This window comes from Canis lupus, chromosome X, assembly GCF_048164855.1.
Source record: "Canis lupus baileyi chromosome X, mCanLup2.hap1, whole genome shotgun sequence".
Classification (NCBI taxonomy): domain Eukaryota; kingdom Metazoa; phylum Chordata; class Mammalia; order Carnivora; family Canidae; genus Canis; species Canis lupus.
Window position 1 is genome coordinate 28,515,578 of NC_132876.1, and position 18,645 is coordinate 28,534,222.

General features: G+C 35.7%; 1 protein-coding gene across 18 annotated transcripts in view; it reads right to left on the minus strand.

Annotated features, from left to right (window-relative positions):
• Positions 1 to 9,220: 9,220 nt before the first annotated feature.
• The window catches only part of STAG2 (STAG2 cohesin complex component), a 136,987-nt gene continuing 127,562 nt past the window's right edge, over positions 9,221 to 18,645 (minus strand). For all 18 annotated transcript variants that reach the window (XM_072816833.1, XM_072816832.1, XM_072816834.1 and 15 more), the window contains 3 exons: positions 17,275 to 17,401; positions 16,160 to 16,237; positions 9,221 to 11,148 (listed from right to left, as the gene is read on the minus strand). In XM_072816833.1, coding sequence (XP_072672934.1) covers positions 11,125 to 11,148; positions 16,160 to 16,237; positions 17,275 to 17,401 — 229 coding nt within the window. In that variant the 3' untranslated portion in view covers positions 9,221 to 11,124. The remainder of the gene's footprint in view (positions 11,149 to 16,159; positions 16,238 to 17,274; positions 17,402 to 18,645) is intronic.

Genomic DNA, 18,645 nt, shown 5'->3' on the forward strand with positions numbered 1-18,645 from the left:
TAAAGGACACAGAGAAATTTAGTATATGACAAAAGTGGCATTTAAAATCACTAGGAAAAAGTAAAATGAAATAAAATCACTAGGACAAAGATGAACTTTTAACAGGCAGTGCAGGGTAGCCATTTGGGAAAAGATAAAATTAGAGTCATACCTCACACCATACATAAGAATAAATTTCAAATGGATCAGAGAGCTGAATAAATACACTGAACCGTATCAGTCCGAGAAGAAAATTTTGCTGAATTCCTATCAATGCTGGGTGTAAGGAAAGGTTTTGTTTTTTTTTTGAACTATGACTCAATATCCAGATGCAACAAAAATTGATACATTTGAACATGTATAAATTGTAAAACTTGCATGGCAAAAAAAATATCTATCAATCTCATAAGCAAAGTCAAAGACTAATGACAAGGGTGCCTGGCTGGCTCAGTTGGTAGAGCATACCACTCTTGATCTCTGGGTTGTGTATTCAAGCCCCACATTGGGCAAAGAGCTTACTTTAAAAAAGACGAGAGGCACCTGGGTGGTTCAGTGGTTCAGCATCTGCCTTTGGCTCAGGTTGTGATCCTAGGGTTCAGGGATGGAGTCCTGCATCAGGCTCCCCGCAGGGAGCCTGCTTCTCCCTCTGCCTATGTCTCTGCCTCTCTCTGTGTGTCTCTCATGAATAAATAGTGTCTTTTTTAAAAAAAGGTTTTATTTATTTATTCATGAGAGACACGTAGAGAGATCATGACCTGAGCCAAAGGCAGACGCTAAACCACTGAGCCACCCAGGTGTCCCTAAATAAATAAAATCTTAAAAAAAAACAAAAGACAAACTGGGAGAAAATATTTGCAACATGTGTCACAGATAAAGGACAAATAACTCTAAAATCTAAAGAACTCTTTAAAATTAAGTGGGAAACACAAACCTGATAAAACATAAGCAAAAGATAAAAATAGATCATTCACAAAAAAAGATGTATAAATGGCCCTTAATAAAAATGTTCAACTTTACTTTAATAATAGAAATGCAAATTGATGGAGTGCCTGGATGACTTGGTTAGGCATCCAACACTTGATTTTGGCTTGGGTCATAATCTTGGGGTCATGGAATCCAGTCCCCACTGGGGCTCTGCACTCAGCAGGAAGTCTGTTTGGGATTCTCTCCCTCTCCCTCTGTCCCTCCCACCACTTGTGTGCATATGCTCTCTAAAATAAATTAAAAAATTTAAAAATAGAAATGCAAATTGAAACTACACTGAGATACCATTTCTCAGCTATCAGATTGGCAAAATTTAAAAAGTAAGACAAGTGATTGGTGAGGCTGTGGAGAAACAAGTACTTGTACATTCAGTACCATATGCTGGTGGGAATGCAAATTGATACAAACCTTACGGAGGGGGAATTTGGCAATATTTAACATAAATACACAGGCATTTACCATTTTACCCAGTATTTCCACTGCTAGAAATTTACTCTGAAGATATACCTTCAACAATACAAAAATACATATACACACAATTATTCATTGTACCATTTTTTGTGAGTGCAAAATGATGGAAACAACCTGAATGCCCATACATAGGAAGGTGGTTAAACTAACTATAGTATACACACACAATGGAATATTATGTAACCACAAGAAAGAATGAGTATCTATAAATGGAGTGACTTCTAGGAAATATTGTGGGGTTTTGTCTATTTTTTAAAATTCCAGCATAGTTCACATACAGTGAAATATTAAGAAAAAAAAGAATGCAAAAGAGTAATAAAGAAGGGAAAATAAGACAATATCCATATATCTGCTTATTCTGTAAAAGGAAACACAAGAACTATAAACCAGAAACTAAAAAGGCTGGATATCTACAGGGGGTGAGTGGGAACAAAATGGAAATAATGGTGGATGAGAATGGGATGGGAGAAATCAGGGGTGGGAGTGAGACTTCTCTAAATATCTATTTTTGTATAGCTTTGGCTTTTGGAATCATGTTACTTGTGCTTCACATATTCAAAAATGAATAAAATCAATAAGGATTGAGGAGGACCCTGAAATTTGATATAAACAGAAGCAAATAAACCTAACTGTATGTCGAATGAATAACATAACCCCATTGTGGTGGCAGTGGTAGAGGAGGACAGTGACACAGAACATACAGATAGATATAGAAGTGTGCATATATAAGTATATACCTACAGGTATTTCCCAACTCTGTCATCTAAGATGGCCTCTAGAAGCAATCACAACCAATAACAATGAACCCATTTCCTGATATCTAAATACCACTCTCCAATAAAAGGAGCTGGGGCTTCTTGGAGAAATGGCTGATTCCAAGGCTGAGCAGGGAAAATACAAAAGGAACCCAGAATATCTTGTGGCACCAAAAAGTAATGAAACAATCAAAGAATTATGAGAACATATCAAAGGATAAATAAAAAAAGAATAGGGGCGCCTGGGTGGTGCAGTCAGTTGAGCGTCTGACTCTTGGTTTCAGTTGGGTCGTGATCTAGGATTCCTGGCATTGAGCCCTGCAATAGGCTCCATGCTTAGCACAAAGTCTGTGTGAGATTCTCTCCCTCTACCTCTGCCCCTCCCGCTTGTGCTCTAATAAATGAATCTTTAAAATAAAAAGAAAAAACATCAAATGACACAGGACCCAGTTTGAAAGGACTCCATTAAAAAAAAAAAAAAGAAAGGACTCCATTGGTCAAATCTGGGGCAATTTGATCAATGAAATAAATAATGCTATTAATTTTAACCACAGATTAAAACAAATATTCCTGAGTCCATACTGATAGTAATAGTTAAGGCAAGAAAGTTGAGTTACAGAATATTTACATAGGCTCAAAGTATCTCCCCATAAAATACTTGACTACAAAGCAAAAATAATAACTTCACAGTGTAAAAACCCAGCATCATCTCAACCAACTAACCAAAGCAAAAAATCACCAGTAGTGGGACAAATCAACATCTTATGTTTCCTGATATGATGCACTGAGGACACATTATTTCTGTAGTATTCCTGCTAAAAGTGTATAAGCCTGAATCTATCTAATCACGAGGAAATATTAGACAAGCCCAAACTGAAGGACATTTCATAAAATGGCCTGTACTCTTCAAAAATGTCCATGTTATAAAAGACAAAGACTAGCAATGTTTCTGGATTAAAAGAGATCAAGAACCATGACAATTAAGTGCAATATGTCATCATGAGTTGCTTTCTGGACCAGATATTTTTCTTCTATCAATATAAAGAACATTAGTTGGACAGTATGAAAAATTTAAATCAAGTCTGCAGATGAAATAATAGTGATGTGTCAATGCTGGTTTCTTGATTTTGTTAACTGTAGTGTGGTTATGTAAGTGAATATCCTTGTATTTTAGGAAATGTATATTACTTAGAGCTAAAGAGGCATCATGTCTGCAACATTATTAAACTTTTCAGAAAAAAATGTGTGTACATTGAAAGAGAATGATAAAATATGGTAAAATGTTAACTCTTAAGAAATATGGATACAGGGTAGACTTCTTTGTACTAATTCTTGCAACATTTCTGTAAGTCTGACATTACTTCAAAATAAAACATTTAATATATAAAACCTATACAAAAGGAGAAAACTATAAATATTGAACTCGAGTGATATGCTTCCTGAAAAAAATAGTTGTAAAAAATGACAGAAGTTCCCACCGGCAGCCCAGATAACCACACAGAAGAGGAGCAACACTAACCTAGAACAGTTACCCTGGACTGCAGAAGGGCAGAAAAAAGCCTCTCTTACATAAGCCACTATATATAAACCATTGTCAGGTCTTGTAACAGCAGCAAATTCTACATCAACTAATACAGATCAAGTACCTGAAAGAGGGATGCTTCCGAACAAAATAAACTATTTGTCATTGCCCAATTCAGAAGTGGCCATGGAGGATAATGGACAAGAAAAAACTGCCAGAGGGAGGATAAGAAAAAAGGTAAGGAAATCCCATCCAGAGAGCAGAACCAGGATCTGACCAAAGGACTTCCACTGCCTGAGCAAGAAGTCTTCACAATTTCTGTCTAGCTGGTTTTCTATAGACCAAGTGACTGCTACATTTCCCATCCTTCTCTTTTGTGAATGTGAGTCATTGTGGTCATTCTGTATGTGCTTCACATTTCTATACTGGGTGTCAGAAGATATCTGTGTTTGGACCTGATGGAGAAGACTGACCATAACCCAGAGAACCTGGATTTTGAGCAACATGTAGTAACTGGGATAGGACTTCAGCTTGTTTCCCTTGGGGGAGGGGGCAAGTATGTCCCAAGAATGGCAAGATGGATATACATGGATACCAAAGGAGAGAGACTGAGGCAGAGACTACCAGTGGTCTGCTGCCAAAATCCATTCTTCCCTTCGTCCTGGGCATATGACTAAGCTATGTTTTCCAGAACCCCCGCAAGTTAGGCGTGATCACATACCTAAATTCCCTCCAAAGGAATGTGAACAAGAGTGATGGGTGCCACTTTCAGGTCTGGCCCATGAAAACTCCCCACATGCACTCCTCCATGATCTTTCCCCACCTGCTGTGAGCTAGAATGGTGATGACCAAATAAACTTCGAAGACATGTGTTAAGACATGGCAGAGCTGCTTTCCACTAGCTAGTGTCTCTCAACAACTATAGAGAGAAAAGACACCTGCCAATTTGGAAAAGCTGTCCTGAATTTCTACCAGAGGGAGAAATAAATGTAGTAAGTCACTGAATTAAGTCTCCTCTAACAACAGCTTAGCCTTTTGCATACAGAGGCCCTGAGGCTCTCCAAGCAGCCGATTCTTAATGAAAGGACTTTGAAGGTGCTAGAATCCTAAGAACATGTCAGACAAATCTTTAAACACCATGGAAGGGCAGGTTAAAATGTGTCTACGCTAAATACTGAGACTTGGTACAAAAGACCAAGAGATTTAGAGTTGGAAAACGTGAATCTGACCCAAATAGGTTTTGGCAGGCATGAAATTGAGTGCCATGCTCTGCTCCAAGCTTAATTTTAACACCCCATCCAATCTTCTCTCAACTTACTACCAAGACCATTTGCAAAGGAGGGGAAGATGATGAAATTGGTTGGTCCACTAACACAGAAAGCCAGGAAATCACAGGGAAATTTCATTGTGGCGTAAGCCAGACTGAAAGATATGGAAGTTAGGACTAAAAATAGCAGCTACAAGTTCAATTACTCTTGCGCAGGCTTTGGGAAAGCCCCATAGAAACACCCCTGTCAGTTTTCTGTGATGGCAGCCAAAAACAAGGTATCCCCTGAACACCACCAAAATGGCACAACGTTCAACCTGCCAACAATGGGTTAGCCTGGGGAAGGGGGGAAAGACTGATTAGGAGGAGGAAACTAGTTCTATAGATAGGTTAGAGAGAATAATACTGGTAAGAAAGTTTGGCAAAATGCAGGTCACTGGGACACTGAAGAGTTTCAGTGGAGTGGTAGGAATGAAGGCCAGAACTGGAGTATATACAAGAGAGAACAGAAGGAAGAATCCAGACAGCAAAGGGAAAGAAAAGGAGCAATGGCTAGAGAGAGAGGTTTAGTCAAGGGAATGGTTCCCTCCCCCGCTAGTTTTGAAGATGGAAGATGTTTTTACGTTGTTAGGAATGATCCAGTTGTGGGGAAAATTAATAACGCAGGGGAGGCAAGAGGGAAATCCGGTATCTCAAAGACAGGGACAGCGTATCCAGCAACCAAAATGAAATGTAGTATATAATAATACAGAGGCAAGTAAGTGGGTATATTTAATAGCACAAAGATGAAGGGAGGTGGTTAAGAGCATGGACTGTGAAGTCCGATGACCTGGGTTCAAATCTAGACTCCATCACTTATGAGTTATGTATATACTATCAACTATAAATTCAGAGCAACAATTAACTATCAGAGAAGTACCTTGTAGTGTTCAGCACATAGTAAACACCCAACAAATACTGGCTATTTCTTCAAAATTACTTACAATTTTGCTGTAAGTACTATAAAACTATTTAAAAGCTAGCTTGCTCAAGGTTCACTAGAATAAACTCCTCATGTCTAAGAGGACAGAGGGTAAATTCAAAAACAAGTAATCTTACTATAGCTGACTTTTTTTTCTTTGAGAGCAAGTGAGCACACAGGGAGGAGCAGGAGGGGCAGAGAGGAAGAAAGAATCTTAAGCAGGCTCCACACTCAGTGCTGAGCCCAAGTTGGGGCTCGACCTCACCAGCTGAGGTCATAACCTGAGCTGAAATGAAGGGTTGGACGCTTAACTAACCGAACCACCCAGACACCCTGTAGCTGACTATTGAAGTTTGCACTCTCAGCCCCAAAACGGACTTCAGTTGAGCAACCTACTTTTCAAGAATTTACAACTCGTTTTTTTTTTTTTTTACAACTCGTTTTTTAATACAACTACACAACTGATAAACTGTAGGAAAAGTACTATATTTCTCAATGGTAGAATAAGACAAATGTAACCTATCAAGTTATCATAAGTCATAAAGGCACTCTACTACAACTACCTTGGATATTTGTCAATTCTGAGAACATTGCATGTAACACGTCAGTTACCAAAGGTGTAGGTTGCGAACATGCTTTTTCATTTTTAAGGCTGATGTGAGGTAGTGGGTGGCCAACTATCTTCCAGTTTTGCCCTACCCACTCTGAACAGTTACTAAATACTTCTTATATCCATGACAGTTGTTTATGCTGTAGCCTTTGCCTAGAATTCTCAGCCTTGGTCTCGCCATCCCCTTTCACCTAGCCCACCTTCCAGCCTTTAAAATTCAACTCAAGTAGTAGCTTTATTCATAATAAGCAAAAGGTGGAAACAATCCAGATGTCCATCAGCTACTGGACATAAACTGTCAACACATACAATAAATCTCAAAAACATACTGAGACTTTGCACAAAAATACATATTGTATAATTCGATTCATGTCAAGTTCTAGAATGACCAAATTTCATCTGTGGTGGAAAGAAAACAGTTGTTGTCTCTAGAAGGGATGGAAGCAGGGATTGACTGGTAAGATTTATAGAGGAACTTTCTGGATTAATGGTAATTTTCATTATCTTAGGGATTTGAGTTTAACAGCTGTTAAGCACTTGTTAAAACTTGGCAAATATATACTCAGAGTATTTCATCAAATACGAATTTTACACCAAAAGAAAAAATGGTAAACAAGTATTAAACTCCTATGATAGGCATGCTAAATATTTAAATAATGAACCCATGTTTGCAATTTAGTTTGAAATAAATTTTAGGTAGCCTCCAGGCCTAGTGTGAAGCTTAATGCAGGTCTTGAACTCACAACTTGAGCTGAAATCAGAGTTGGTTGGACACTTAACAGACTGAGCCACCTAGGTGCCCCTACTTTAAAATAAATTTTTTTAAAGATTTATTTATTTACTTATTCATAGAGATGCAGAGAGAGAGAGGCAGAGACACAGGCAGAGGGAGAAGCAGGCTCCATGCACCGGGAGCCCGACGTGGGATTCAATCCCGGGTCTCCAGGATCACGCCCTGGGCCAAAGGCAGGCGCCAAACCGCTGCGCCACCCAGGGATCCCTGAAATAAATTTTTAAAATGAGATGTATTGATAGATGGATATATGGTAAAGCAAGTATAGTAAAATACATTCATTGTAAAATTCAGCATTGCTGTGTGAAAACATACATAATACAAAACGTTGGGGGGAAAAAACCCTTAACTGACAACCTTATATGAAGATTCCTCCCAGAGCACACCCACAGTGCCCCTCCTCTGGGGTCCCAGAACCCCCCACTCCACAACTGTAACAACTTGAAAACAAAGTCTTATTTGTCTTTGCTTAGCAACTAACACAAAACCAGACACATACTAGACAGTGCTGAAATACTTAGTAAACTTGTACTTTATTGGCTCATTTTCTTTGGCTGAATCATTATAGCTACTAGAATAATCTATCTGACCTGGAACTCAGCCATGTGAATCCTTACAAGTCCCCTTTGAGGCAGGGTATTGAAGACCTCCCTTCTGGGTTATCCTCTTCTTTCCCAGTCTCTCAATTTTAAAAGCTATCAACTAGTAACTATTTATGGGTTCAGGGCTCAGATTTAATTTATACTCTTCACAGAAGCCAGGTGGGTAGCATATAAAGGACAATGTCACCTCATACCATTCAGTTCTACAGCCAGCTGGACTCCTTAAAGATGTTCCACTTCCTCACCATGGCACAATGAATAATATGCCAGTCTATCTTTATGCAACTATCTATGTTATCTTTATGTATCAAATAGTTTCAATGCTCTTGGGACTTACCTTAGCCAGACCACCTGTACTTAAATGCCAACTCCCATCACTTACTAGCCATATAACCTTGCCTAAGGGATTTTAACTTCTCTGTATTCATTTTCCTGACTACCTCCTGATTTAGAAGGCGATGGGGCGGGGCAGGGCAGGGCAGGGGGGGTGGGTGGGTAATGGGATGGGGGATCATAATAACAACTTGTGCCACCTACTGTCATGACGTTTAATAGGTTACTGCATGTAAACCACTTTAAACAGTGCCCCAGCTATTAGCTATCATTTAATATGCTTACTTCTGAATCACCAATGACAGAACACTGGTCTTATAATATGATCTACAAACTAGCATAACCAATGTTCTAGTGCTACAATGATAAGGATTTTTAAAGAGTACAATGCAAATCTTGACATGTTGAAGACAGTTGTTTTAAGTGAATTAGGAAGTTCTTTTTCAAAAGTTGGCTTTCACTCACCTCCAAGCATGAGCCCCTTGTCTAAGGGAGGTTTTATAAACACACATGCTTATTCTCTAGCTCAGCACATACTGCTAATTTCCTTAACACTCCTTACAAGAGTTTCATTATTTTATTTGTTTACCCCACTAGATCTATGAGGGAGAAACCTTATCTGGTTCACTGTTAAATCTCTAACACATGCCTAGCATATAGTAGGCACTCAAATGTATCCTGGATGAACAATGCAAACATTTTAAAGTGTTTAACCCATGCCAGATACAAATTGAAGTAATAATGGTCGCAGGTTTCTATTTTAAACTAATAACCCAATTAGGGATTTAGTCTCATTTAAAAACACATGATTTATTAAAAATATGAAATGGCAATGTTTTCTATAAATTATCCCCAAACATGTTAAAAGCTGTGATAATACATGTTTTCTAAGCCATTCATAGCCACCCTCCTCCTTTAATTATAAAAGATAAAACATACAACATACTGTAGGTTTATTTTTATTCAAAAAGTTACTGTCTCAAGACATAAATACAAATCAGAAAACAGTACAATTAGGACAATAGAATGTGGAGGACAACAGGTTAGAGTAATATATAAAACATTTTTAGCTGGTTGAAAACAAAGCTGTAAGAACTGCTTTCACAAAGAAGTACTCCTTTCAAGAGTGAGAAAAAAAAATCAACTTAGGTTTAAAATCATATATACAGTCCTCTCAGCAGTTCTAGTAAATGCAGTGGTGTGAAAAACAACATAGGCAGTACTTTTTGCACATAACAATATTTGTAGATGGAAAATCTGTTAGACAAGTCTGGTTTCATTTGTTATTAACCATGATTTAATAAAACAATTGTATTGTATCATGATCTTTTAGCTAACCTATGGTTTTTGGCTACCACAGCCCAATGCTTGTTGATTTCTGATTCCAAGAACTGAAAGCCTTTTGGTATTCACCCATCTGAAGATATTCTTGTATTGCAAGCATATTAAGGCATGGAATGATTAAAATAATATACCTCAAGAACTGAGAGACGACTGACAAAAGATAGATATACATGTAATATAAGTTAATATTTTGTTTTAAACGATGTCTAGCTGCCTAAGCCTCGCAAAATGAGTTGATGTCAAAATGGCAAGTAGCCACTTTCTGTTTTTAAACTAATTTATTTGTGAAAGGACATAAAATGAAGTTTAAAGCTTAGCTTTCAAAGAATATTATGGGTTATGAATTCTATTATCCCATCTAATTTACATACAGAGGAAATGTACTGTAACCTGTTAGAAGTATCTTTAACCTGAAGACTGCTTGCAAAGACAGATAGATAAAACAATATAAAATACAAATTTAAAAATCATTTTAAAGCATGAACACTCATGCTTTTTCTATTTTTAAACATTGTTAAACTTTCAATATATTTCTGAAACCTCATAATTTTAAGTTGGAATTTAAAAGTAAGAAAAAACTAAACAAACTGCGCAATTATAAAATCAGCACCAATTTATATATATATATAATTTTATTTAAAATTTAGATCCCTATTCCCACACTCTAATAAGCTGTATAATTTTTGTTTAGAATTTTTCTGCAAACATACTACAATAAGCTTCTTTTATTTGGAGACAAAATACAGTGGCACTACTGGAAGGAATATCACAACATTACATTTTTATCTTAAAGGACAAGCAAACTTTCAGGGTTGATAATGGGATAAGCATGTTTGAGACTGGTTACCTTCTGGCAGTTCACTGCATCTGGATTATTTCTGAAAAGTATAGAGAAGCTCTTGGATTTTAAAAATATCTTAAAATACATTTTAGATGAAAAAATTGTAAAAGTTCTGCTTATAAGTTTACTTTTCTCCACAATTACAATATTTAAAAGAAAGCTTTGTTGATTGATGTTTTAAGCATTTAAATTTAGAATGCTAAAAACAATTCTATCCTATAATTTCAGGGCACGGGAATAAATTCATCCTTAACTTTGTTTCTTGGATGTAAACAGAAATCCAGCAGAGGTCATCATTACTTAGTACACCCAGTAAATAAATGTGAGAGGATTCATGTCTGTACCAAATGCCTCTTTAGATTGTTATATTTTCTTTAAAAAAAGCATGAAATAATTGATTCAAAAGCCAACTAACAGCGCATAAATAAAATATTTACTTTCTAAGAAAAACTGTAGCTTATCATCAAATTGTTTACTTGTCCTTTACTTTTTTCAGGCAAACAAAACTGCCCCTCAATGCACTTGATCTTGGTAAGCATAAGCATGTCATATTCTCCTTAGAGAAAAATCTGTACAGAATTTCACTGTATCTACCACAACTTTATTTTAAAACTTCCTCTTCCACTTAGAAAATGACTTCACCACAGATTTGTGTACTGGTATTAAAACATTGACACCCCAAGAACCTAATGAGAGAGAAGAAAAAAATCTTGTTAAAATTGTCATTCATTTCTTTGTAAAATGTATCTGTAAATGTTACATTAATTTGTTAACACGAAGTTTAATAATATGCTAATAAAACCACTCTGAAAAATTACCCTCCCCTTCAGATATAGAATTCTAACATTAAAACGACCATGACTATGTAATGAAGTAACATCAGGCCTAATCAAGATGCTACTTACCTCACAAATATAAGTGCAGGGACCACACAACATTTATATATGCTTATTCACCACCCTGATGCCTAAATAATCCCTAAACATAGCCACTCATTTGTTGAATGAACAAATGTATGTGCTTCTTGACATACACTCCTGGCACAGGCTCAATGGAAAAAGCTTAGGAATGTCTTGCAAACTTGGTCATTTGCACTGTGGAGTGGGTATAGCTCTTAAAAAGGCATTTGAACATGCTAACCAAAAATACCCAAGAAGTCAATACAAATATGTAGAAAATTTAGGAAATCTAGCCTGAATGAATAAAGAAAACTACAAATCTTAAGAAATTAAATAAGTAAGGTGAAATTTAGGCAAAGTAATTTATATTGATGCTTTTTTATACCATTCAAGTTGGTAAAAGGGTAAAATCTAATAATTACCTGTCGCTAATAACTAAAAAGTAAAAGCAGATAATGAATGGAGAAACTCTCCCTCGTTCATCAGACAAAAACAAGATATAACTTTTAGCTATATATACTAAAAGTTAGGCTATTCAATTAAAATTCCAGCACTTACTATAACAATTATGTAATATTTTAAAACCATGAGTTAGTGAGAACTGATTTTAAAGCCAGAGGTAATGAGCTAAGATTGGGATTTGCAAAGGGTTTTTATTTGTAAATGAGGTCTCATTTTAACAGAAGTCACAGAACTCAGGAATCATTCTGATCCGAAGGAAGTATTTTCAGACCAGGAAACAAGTATCTATCTGATTACTTAATAATTCATTATAAGGAGGCTGCAAAGTTTTTGGAATCTCCAAAAATAAGAGGATTAATGAACCCCACTTCTTATCTGTCATTCATCAAAACTACCACCACTACTCACCCCTTGTTCTCTTCAACTCTCCAATAAAGTTCAGGGTTCTCCCTTTCTGGTTAAGAGTCATAGATTGGGTGGTTAGAAAATATTTCCACCAAAGAAGCCTAGATGATGTTTTAAAGGTCCTGCCTAGCCATAATATCCTGTGACTCTGGGTAAGGAAAGTCTGATGATGAATGAAAGAATAAAATCTTAGTTAGCAATTCCTAGTGTAGAGTATCTAACTAGAAATCATGTGAATGGGTTTTTTTTCCTCTGTTTGTACAGACTAGGTTATAAGTAGATTCTTCTACTAGAATATAAAGTTAGCTCCATTAGACTAAACCTTTCTTTAACCAAGTTTATAATACAGATAATTCTAACATGAGAATCTCAACATAGAAGAATGACATCAATGACACTCTCTCTGTACTAACAAACTACCCCTGTTTCTGGTGTTAACATTAATAAACACATAAGCATATATTTAAAAAGTATAAATAGGAAGCTTTAGTGTGTTGTAGCAATACTGGCCCACTAATAGCAGAAAGTGATGACTGGCACAATGAAATAAATTAATATTGTTTATAGGAACTTACTAAACCATAAATCTTCAATCTTGGTATATGCAACCCAAAACTGAGCTGCTCAGAGTTTTTATACTACCACTTCTGAATCATGTGGATATTGTGTTACAAAGGATATATTTAAATTTAGTAATAACTTAAAACATCTATACTAGGATGTTTTGGGTTATTTCACTTAGAACTGGGTATAAAAGGGTTTAAGTCCCAATTTTACTATTGTTTTGATGACTCACTTATCACAAGCTTGAGTAAAAACAGATGTAGGCTACTGTATAAAGGCAAACACAGATTTTTACATTTAAAAATTTCTGTTATTCTATTTCTTTAAGTCATTATTCAGACAGAAGGTAAAGTTTGATGTATATTTTAAAATAAACTAGTATTAATTTAAATATATATTATCCTAAACATCTATATAAATATATATAATATACATACATTTTATGGTCAAAAGGGTTTTTTTAAGATTTTTATTTATTTATTCATGAGAGAGAGAGAGAGAGAGAGAGAGTCGCACGCAGAGGGAGAAGCAGGCTCCACACAGGGAGCCCGATGTGGGGCCCGATCCTGGGACTCCAGGATCACACCCTGGGCCAAAGGCAGGCACTAAACCTGCTGAGCCACGCAGGTGTCCCTTTTTTTATTATTTTTTATTTTTTTGGTCAAAATGTTCTTTAGCCATCTGAACCTTTCAAGATTATTGGGCACTCAGTTATGTGACTGCTGCCATCATGTGGTAATACTACAAAACTACAGGAATAGATATGTGTGCTCATTTTCCTAATTTTAGTAGAAGCAGCTAAACTACTATCCTCTTAGTTATAACATAACATATTCAAAAAGCAGGAGAATGCCAAAAATTCTATAAATAACAATTATTAGGTCCCTATCTGTGGCCTCACTCAGATTGTAGTTTTCTCTAAATGTTGTCAAAAATATACACACATAATTTACATTGCTATTTCATTATTAGTAAAGAACACCTTTCTGCAAATCTATTAAATGACTAAGGAAACAAATGCCTCAAGTTCTTCTAACTTTAGGTGAACACATGAAAACAAAGAAGATCTCTAACTGCCCTTATAATTCTGACTACAGTTAATCATGTCAATTCCTAAATTAGTTTTCTTGGTTTTTCTTTTAAATGAGGTCTGAGTTTAGTTCTGGGAAGTACCCAGCAGAGACAGCATGAGATTTTTAAATCAAAGGAACTTGGATCAAATTACTACTCTGACACTTAGAGTTATAAAACTCTGAACCAGTCAATGAACCACTTCTTTAGTCCCGAGTGTGCTTGAGTGTAACTAATAGTGAGATCCCACCACCTTTCTCACAGGGTTGCTAAGAGGATCCAACTAAATCATGCCTAGCACAGCTTCAGGCACATTAAGTTCTCAAATACTAGCTACCATCTCATTTCAAGGCGATAGTCAAGGTGAACTAGAATACAAACTCCTGGAGGGCAGGGAGAGCATCAAACTCATTTTAGCACCAAATTCCAGCTCAATAAAAATTGTTGAATTATTGCATTTCATTCTATCTACTTGAAAAGATTCTTTTACTCCCTATCAGTCACCGTCTTCACATTTTCTTTAACAAACTGGAAGATACATAATCTTAGATTATCAGGGAACTATATACTTCAATATGCACATCAACTATAGACTTATGAGTAGGCCTAACTCACTTATGCTACTGCAAAAGTATGATCTACGGATCTGAAACTTCAAGAGCACTTGTTAGATGCAGAATCAGAGGCCATACTCCAGACCTACTGAAGCAGAATCTACATTTTAATAAGATCTCCAGATGATTCATGGCTACATGAGAGACTGAGACACATCAACTTAAAGGATCTCAGGGTAACTTAGCTTATCTAAAGATTTCTATACTTGCTGTTCTATGAAACGGTAACTTCTGACTAAGTAACTGGCCTTATTAATAGAATATGTTGATGTGTGTTAGTAGGTCAACATTTTTCCAAGAACTATCTGAAAGCAGATTATAAGGTGAGGAAGGGCAAGGAGAGAATAGTAGAAATTGGGGCATGGAAGGGAAGCCTTAGCCAGTGTCACCCGAGGTAGCAGGTATTGGGAGGAAGGAGCACAAATGGGTAGACACTAAAAACTGAGATGGAAGGGAACTTAACTAGTTCATTTATTCATTTAACAAATAAAATTAAACACCTATTACGCTAGACAGAACTCAAATGAATAAAATCATCACTGCTTGGCGTTCAGCCTATTAAGCGAAATGTAATATCCTATTTCACTACACAAATCTGATAATTATCAAAATAAAAATGTACACAAAGTGTTGAGAGCCAAGAATCTATCTGGAGGGGTCATCAAAAACTTCAAAGGAAATGTCAGAACTATTAAAGGATGAATTCCCTGAGAGGAAAAGGAAAAGGACAATTCTGGCAGAGAGAAAAGCCTATACATAGTGATGGTGTCAAGACAGAGTATAGTATGTCCAAGAGGAACAAGAAGACTTGGTATGGCTGGAGAGCAGTATGCATGTAAGGAAAAAGCTAAGGTTAAGACGGCAAAGGAGCAAGAACACAAAGTCTGTTTGCCACACTGAGAATTCAAACTTTTTTCTTAATGGTAATGAGGGGGAAAAAAAATCCATGAAAGACCTAAACTATGAGGAAGAGGAGCAGATTTGCATTTTAGAAAGATGACCCCAAAAGAGCTATAAAGGAGTGCTGTGGCAGTGAGATTAGTCTAACAAATAAAACTAAGCACCTATTATGCTAGGCAAAACTCAAAATGAATAAAATCATCACTGCCTGGCTACTGCAATTGGCCAAGTAAAAACTGAAGATGACTTGAACCAAGACACTGTCAGGGATAATATGGCAGTGGACACAGACAGGAGATGTACTTAAGAAACAGAACTGACAGTACCTAATAATAACCAGCAACCTCAACTCCCTTCTCTTTATTATCAAACTTTTATTCAATTTCTATTTTTTACCATGTCTTCATATTATGATTATGATTTATCACTCATTCTATCCATCCATAAATGCCAAGGAAATCTTTCTGAAACACAATTCTGATCATGCCACTCTCTCATTCAAAATCTTTCAATGGGTAAATCAAGCCTACAGGAAAAGTCTAAATTCATTAACATAACACTCAAGTCCCAGTTGGCCAGGGATTCAAAGGTACTTATAATCTGTCACCACCACTGAATCACCCCTCCCCTCTTCCTGAAATCTCTCCTGCCTGCCTCTTTTTCTCCTGTCCAGTTGTTTTTATCCATTCTCAATGGGCTGCCCCAGCTCTTTAATCTCAAACGTAGGGATTTGCTTGTACTTTTGATTTTGCAATCCTGGGGTACATTTAAACTGAACGTACTGATTCATCCATAATTGAAGCTGGATCAAAGAAATCAGGTTTCAGTTCTGTTCTTTCTCGTCTGTTCTTTGATGGTGGCTAAAGAAAAAGAAAAGGAAGAGTTGACAATTGCTCTATCTATAAACCAGGTAGCGGCTAAAAATATTAAAATTATTGTTAAGTGTTCGCATGGCATATGTAATTGCAAGTGTATCTTACTGTATCTTAAATACTATGTATTTAAACAACAGAATGCATAAAAATACAAAAGCAAACCATTAAAAAATTAAAATAAAAAAGCAAATAATTGACAGAAAATTATTCTCAAAGATGAAAACTAGAAAACTCATTTCTGTTTTACTTTAAAAATGCCATTCTCATATCATTTTCTTTTAAAGATACCAAATTACAGTATTCTGAAGAGAAGACATATTTATTTATTTCTTCCTTTTAAGGAGAATACAGTATGGTATTCCAAGAAGTAGAATCAGAAGACTAGCTTATAGTAAAAGTCTCAGCTTTACTGCTTAGTTTTGTCTCCTTGGATGGGCTAATTGTCTTAAGTTTCAGTATCTTCCATCCTCCCAACCTACCTCACAAAGTTGAATGATATATGTAGCAAGATGAAATGCACAGAAGCATTTTATATATGATAAACTCCTACTCCTATTATGTGATATGATAATAAAGAATCTACCCTCATATATAGTTGTTAAATTTCCAAGTTTAAGTAATTTTATTATTTAACATGGAAATTTGTCTCAGTAATAGGTAGTAGTATCAAGGAACTAATGCATTGTTTTGATAATGGCAAATAAATGGAAAATACAGTAGCTACAATACCTGATATAATAGTAAGAAAAGGTTTTCTTTAAATTGATATATTCCTAAATTAATCTGAATTAATTAATCTGAACTAATTAATTAATTAATTAGTCTGAACTCTTAAACTAAGAGTTAACACCTTCTTCAACTTCACCCTCTCCTCAATCCTTCTCATATATCAAAATACGTGGCAACTATTTTATTTACTCTTTTTGCAAAACTTACTTGTCATGGAAAGTATTTCCTCTAATCCCAACTTATTTCCAAAAGATCTTAAATGAAAATTTGACAGAAATCATTAAGTTTCTTACCAAGTCTATATCCATGGTGTCAAAATCCATTCCTTCGTTAAGATCTTCAATCCTCCCTTCTGAGGACATCATAACATCTTCAACAATCGGCTCTTCATCATCTTCCATTAGGCTTGTACCACGTCGACTAGAGAAATATAAAACAAGGTCAAGATCTGAACCAATGTTGTGACTATTAATATACTGGCAGCAACTATGTAGCTCTCTATATTGAAGTGTAATGGAAAATGATGGAATTAAAGGTCAGGGAAAATGATTAGGCATTGATCATGTCATCAATGATGTCAAAACCCCAATGTTCACTTGTCTAAAAATGCGAAGGAATTGTTTATTCTACATTACTTTGATACATTTAGCTTGATAGTTCTGATATCCCATATAAAAGTTCAAAGAGAATTTCCCACATGGGAACAGACAAGATACCTCAAATCCTTTTTGAAAGTAGGCAGGGTACAAATTAATAAACAAATATAAAACAGAGACCAAAGAAATGACATTTTCAGAATACATATATTTTCACTAATATATATTAATTTTACCCATCACTCACTCCTTCACTCAGTACCTAATTTGTGCCAGGCACTCACTCACTCATTCATTCACAAGTGCCTACTATGTGCCAGGCTTCTTTTATGTCTTATGGATGCAAAAAAAAAAAAAAAAAAGATAAATAAGACATAGTTCCTGCCCTCAAGGAGCTCACAGTCTACTATGGGGAAAAAGAGATAATTAATTGTAATGGAATATGAGAAATATCACAAGAGAAGTATGTATCAAGTGCTAAAAAAAAAATTTGTAAGAGATTAATTCTGCTTCAGGAAGAAATGAGTAACATTTATACTGATTTTGTCCTATGAAATTCAAAACTAAGACATATGTAGAAATGTAAAAAAGATTCTGTATGTTATCACATAATTAAAAGGAATAAACTCAAATTTCAAGTTCATAAATTAGCCCAGATCAGCATGAAGGAGTCAACATAACAGTGAAATTGAAGGTAACTAGCTGCCCATTTTGGCTAATATAGCCTTCTTTTCTCACTCATTTATCGATTCCCACCACTATCAAAATCAATTATTTACTTACAATTTACACAATACTATGTTGAGTTTAAAAAAATAGTATGAAAATAAAACATGATGGCTAATCCAAGCTACCTGGATGAATATGTTGACAATGGTCCCTATTTTCTAAGAGGTTTGGACAGCAAATGACAATTTTACTATATTCGGTAGAGGCAAGTATGAAGGAAGTTATGTGTGCTTTGTGGACCATGTTACAGAAAACCAGAAATCCATTCTGCATCTCATTTGGAGTAGAAGATATGTATGATATAAACTATAAAAAAAATGAAAAGATAACTTGGGAAGT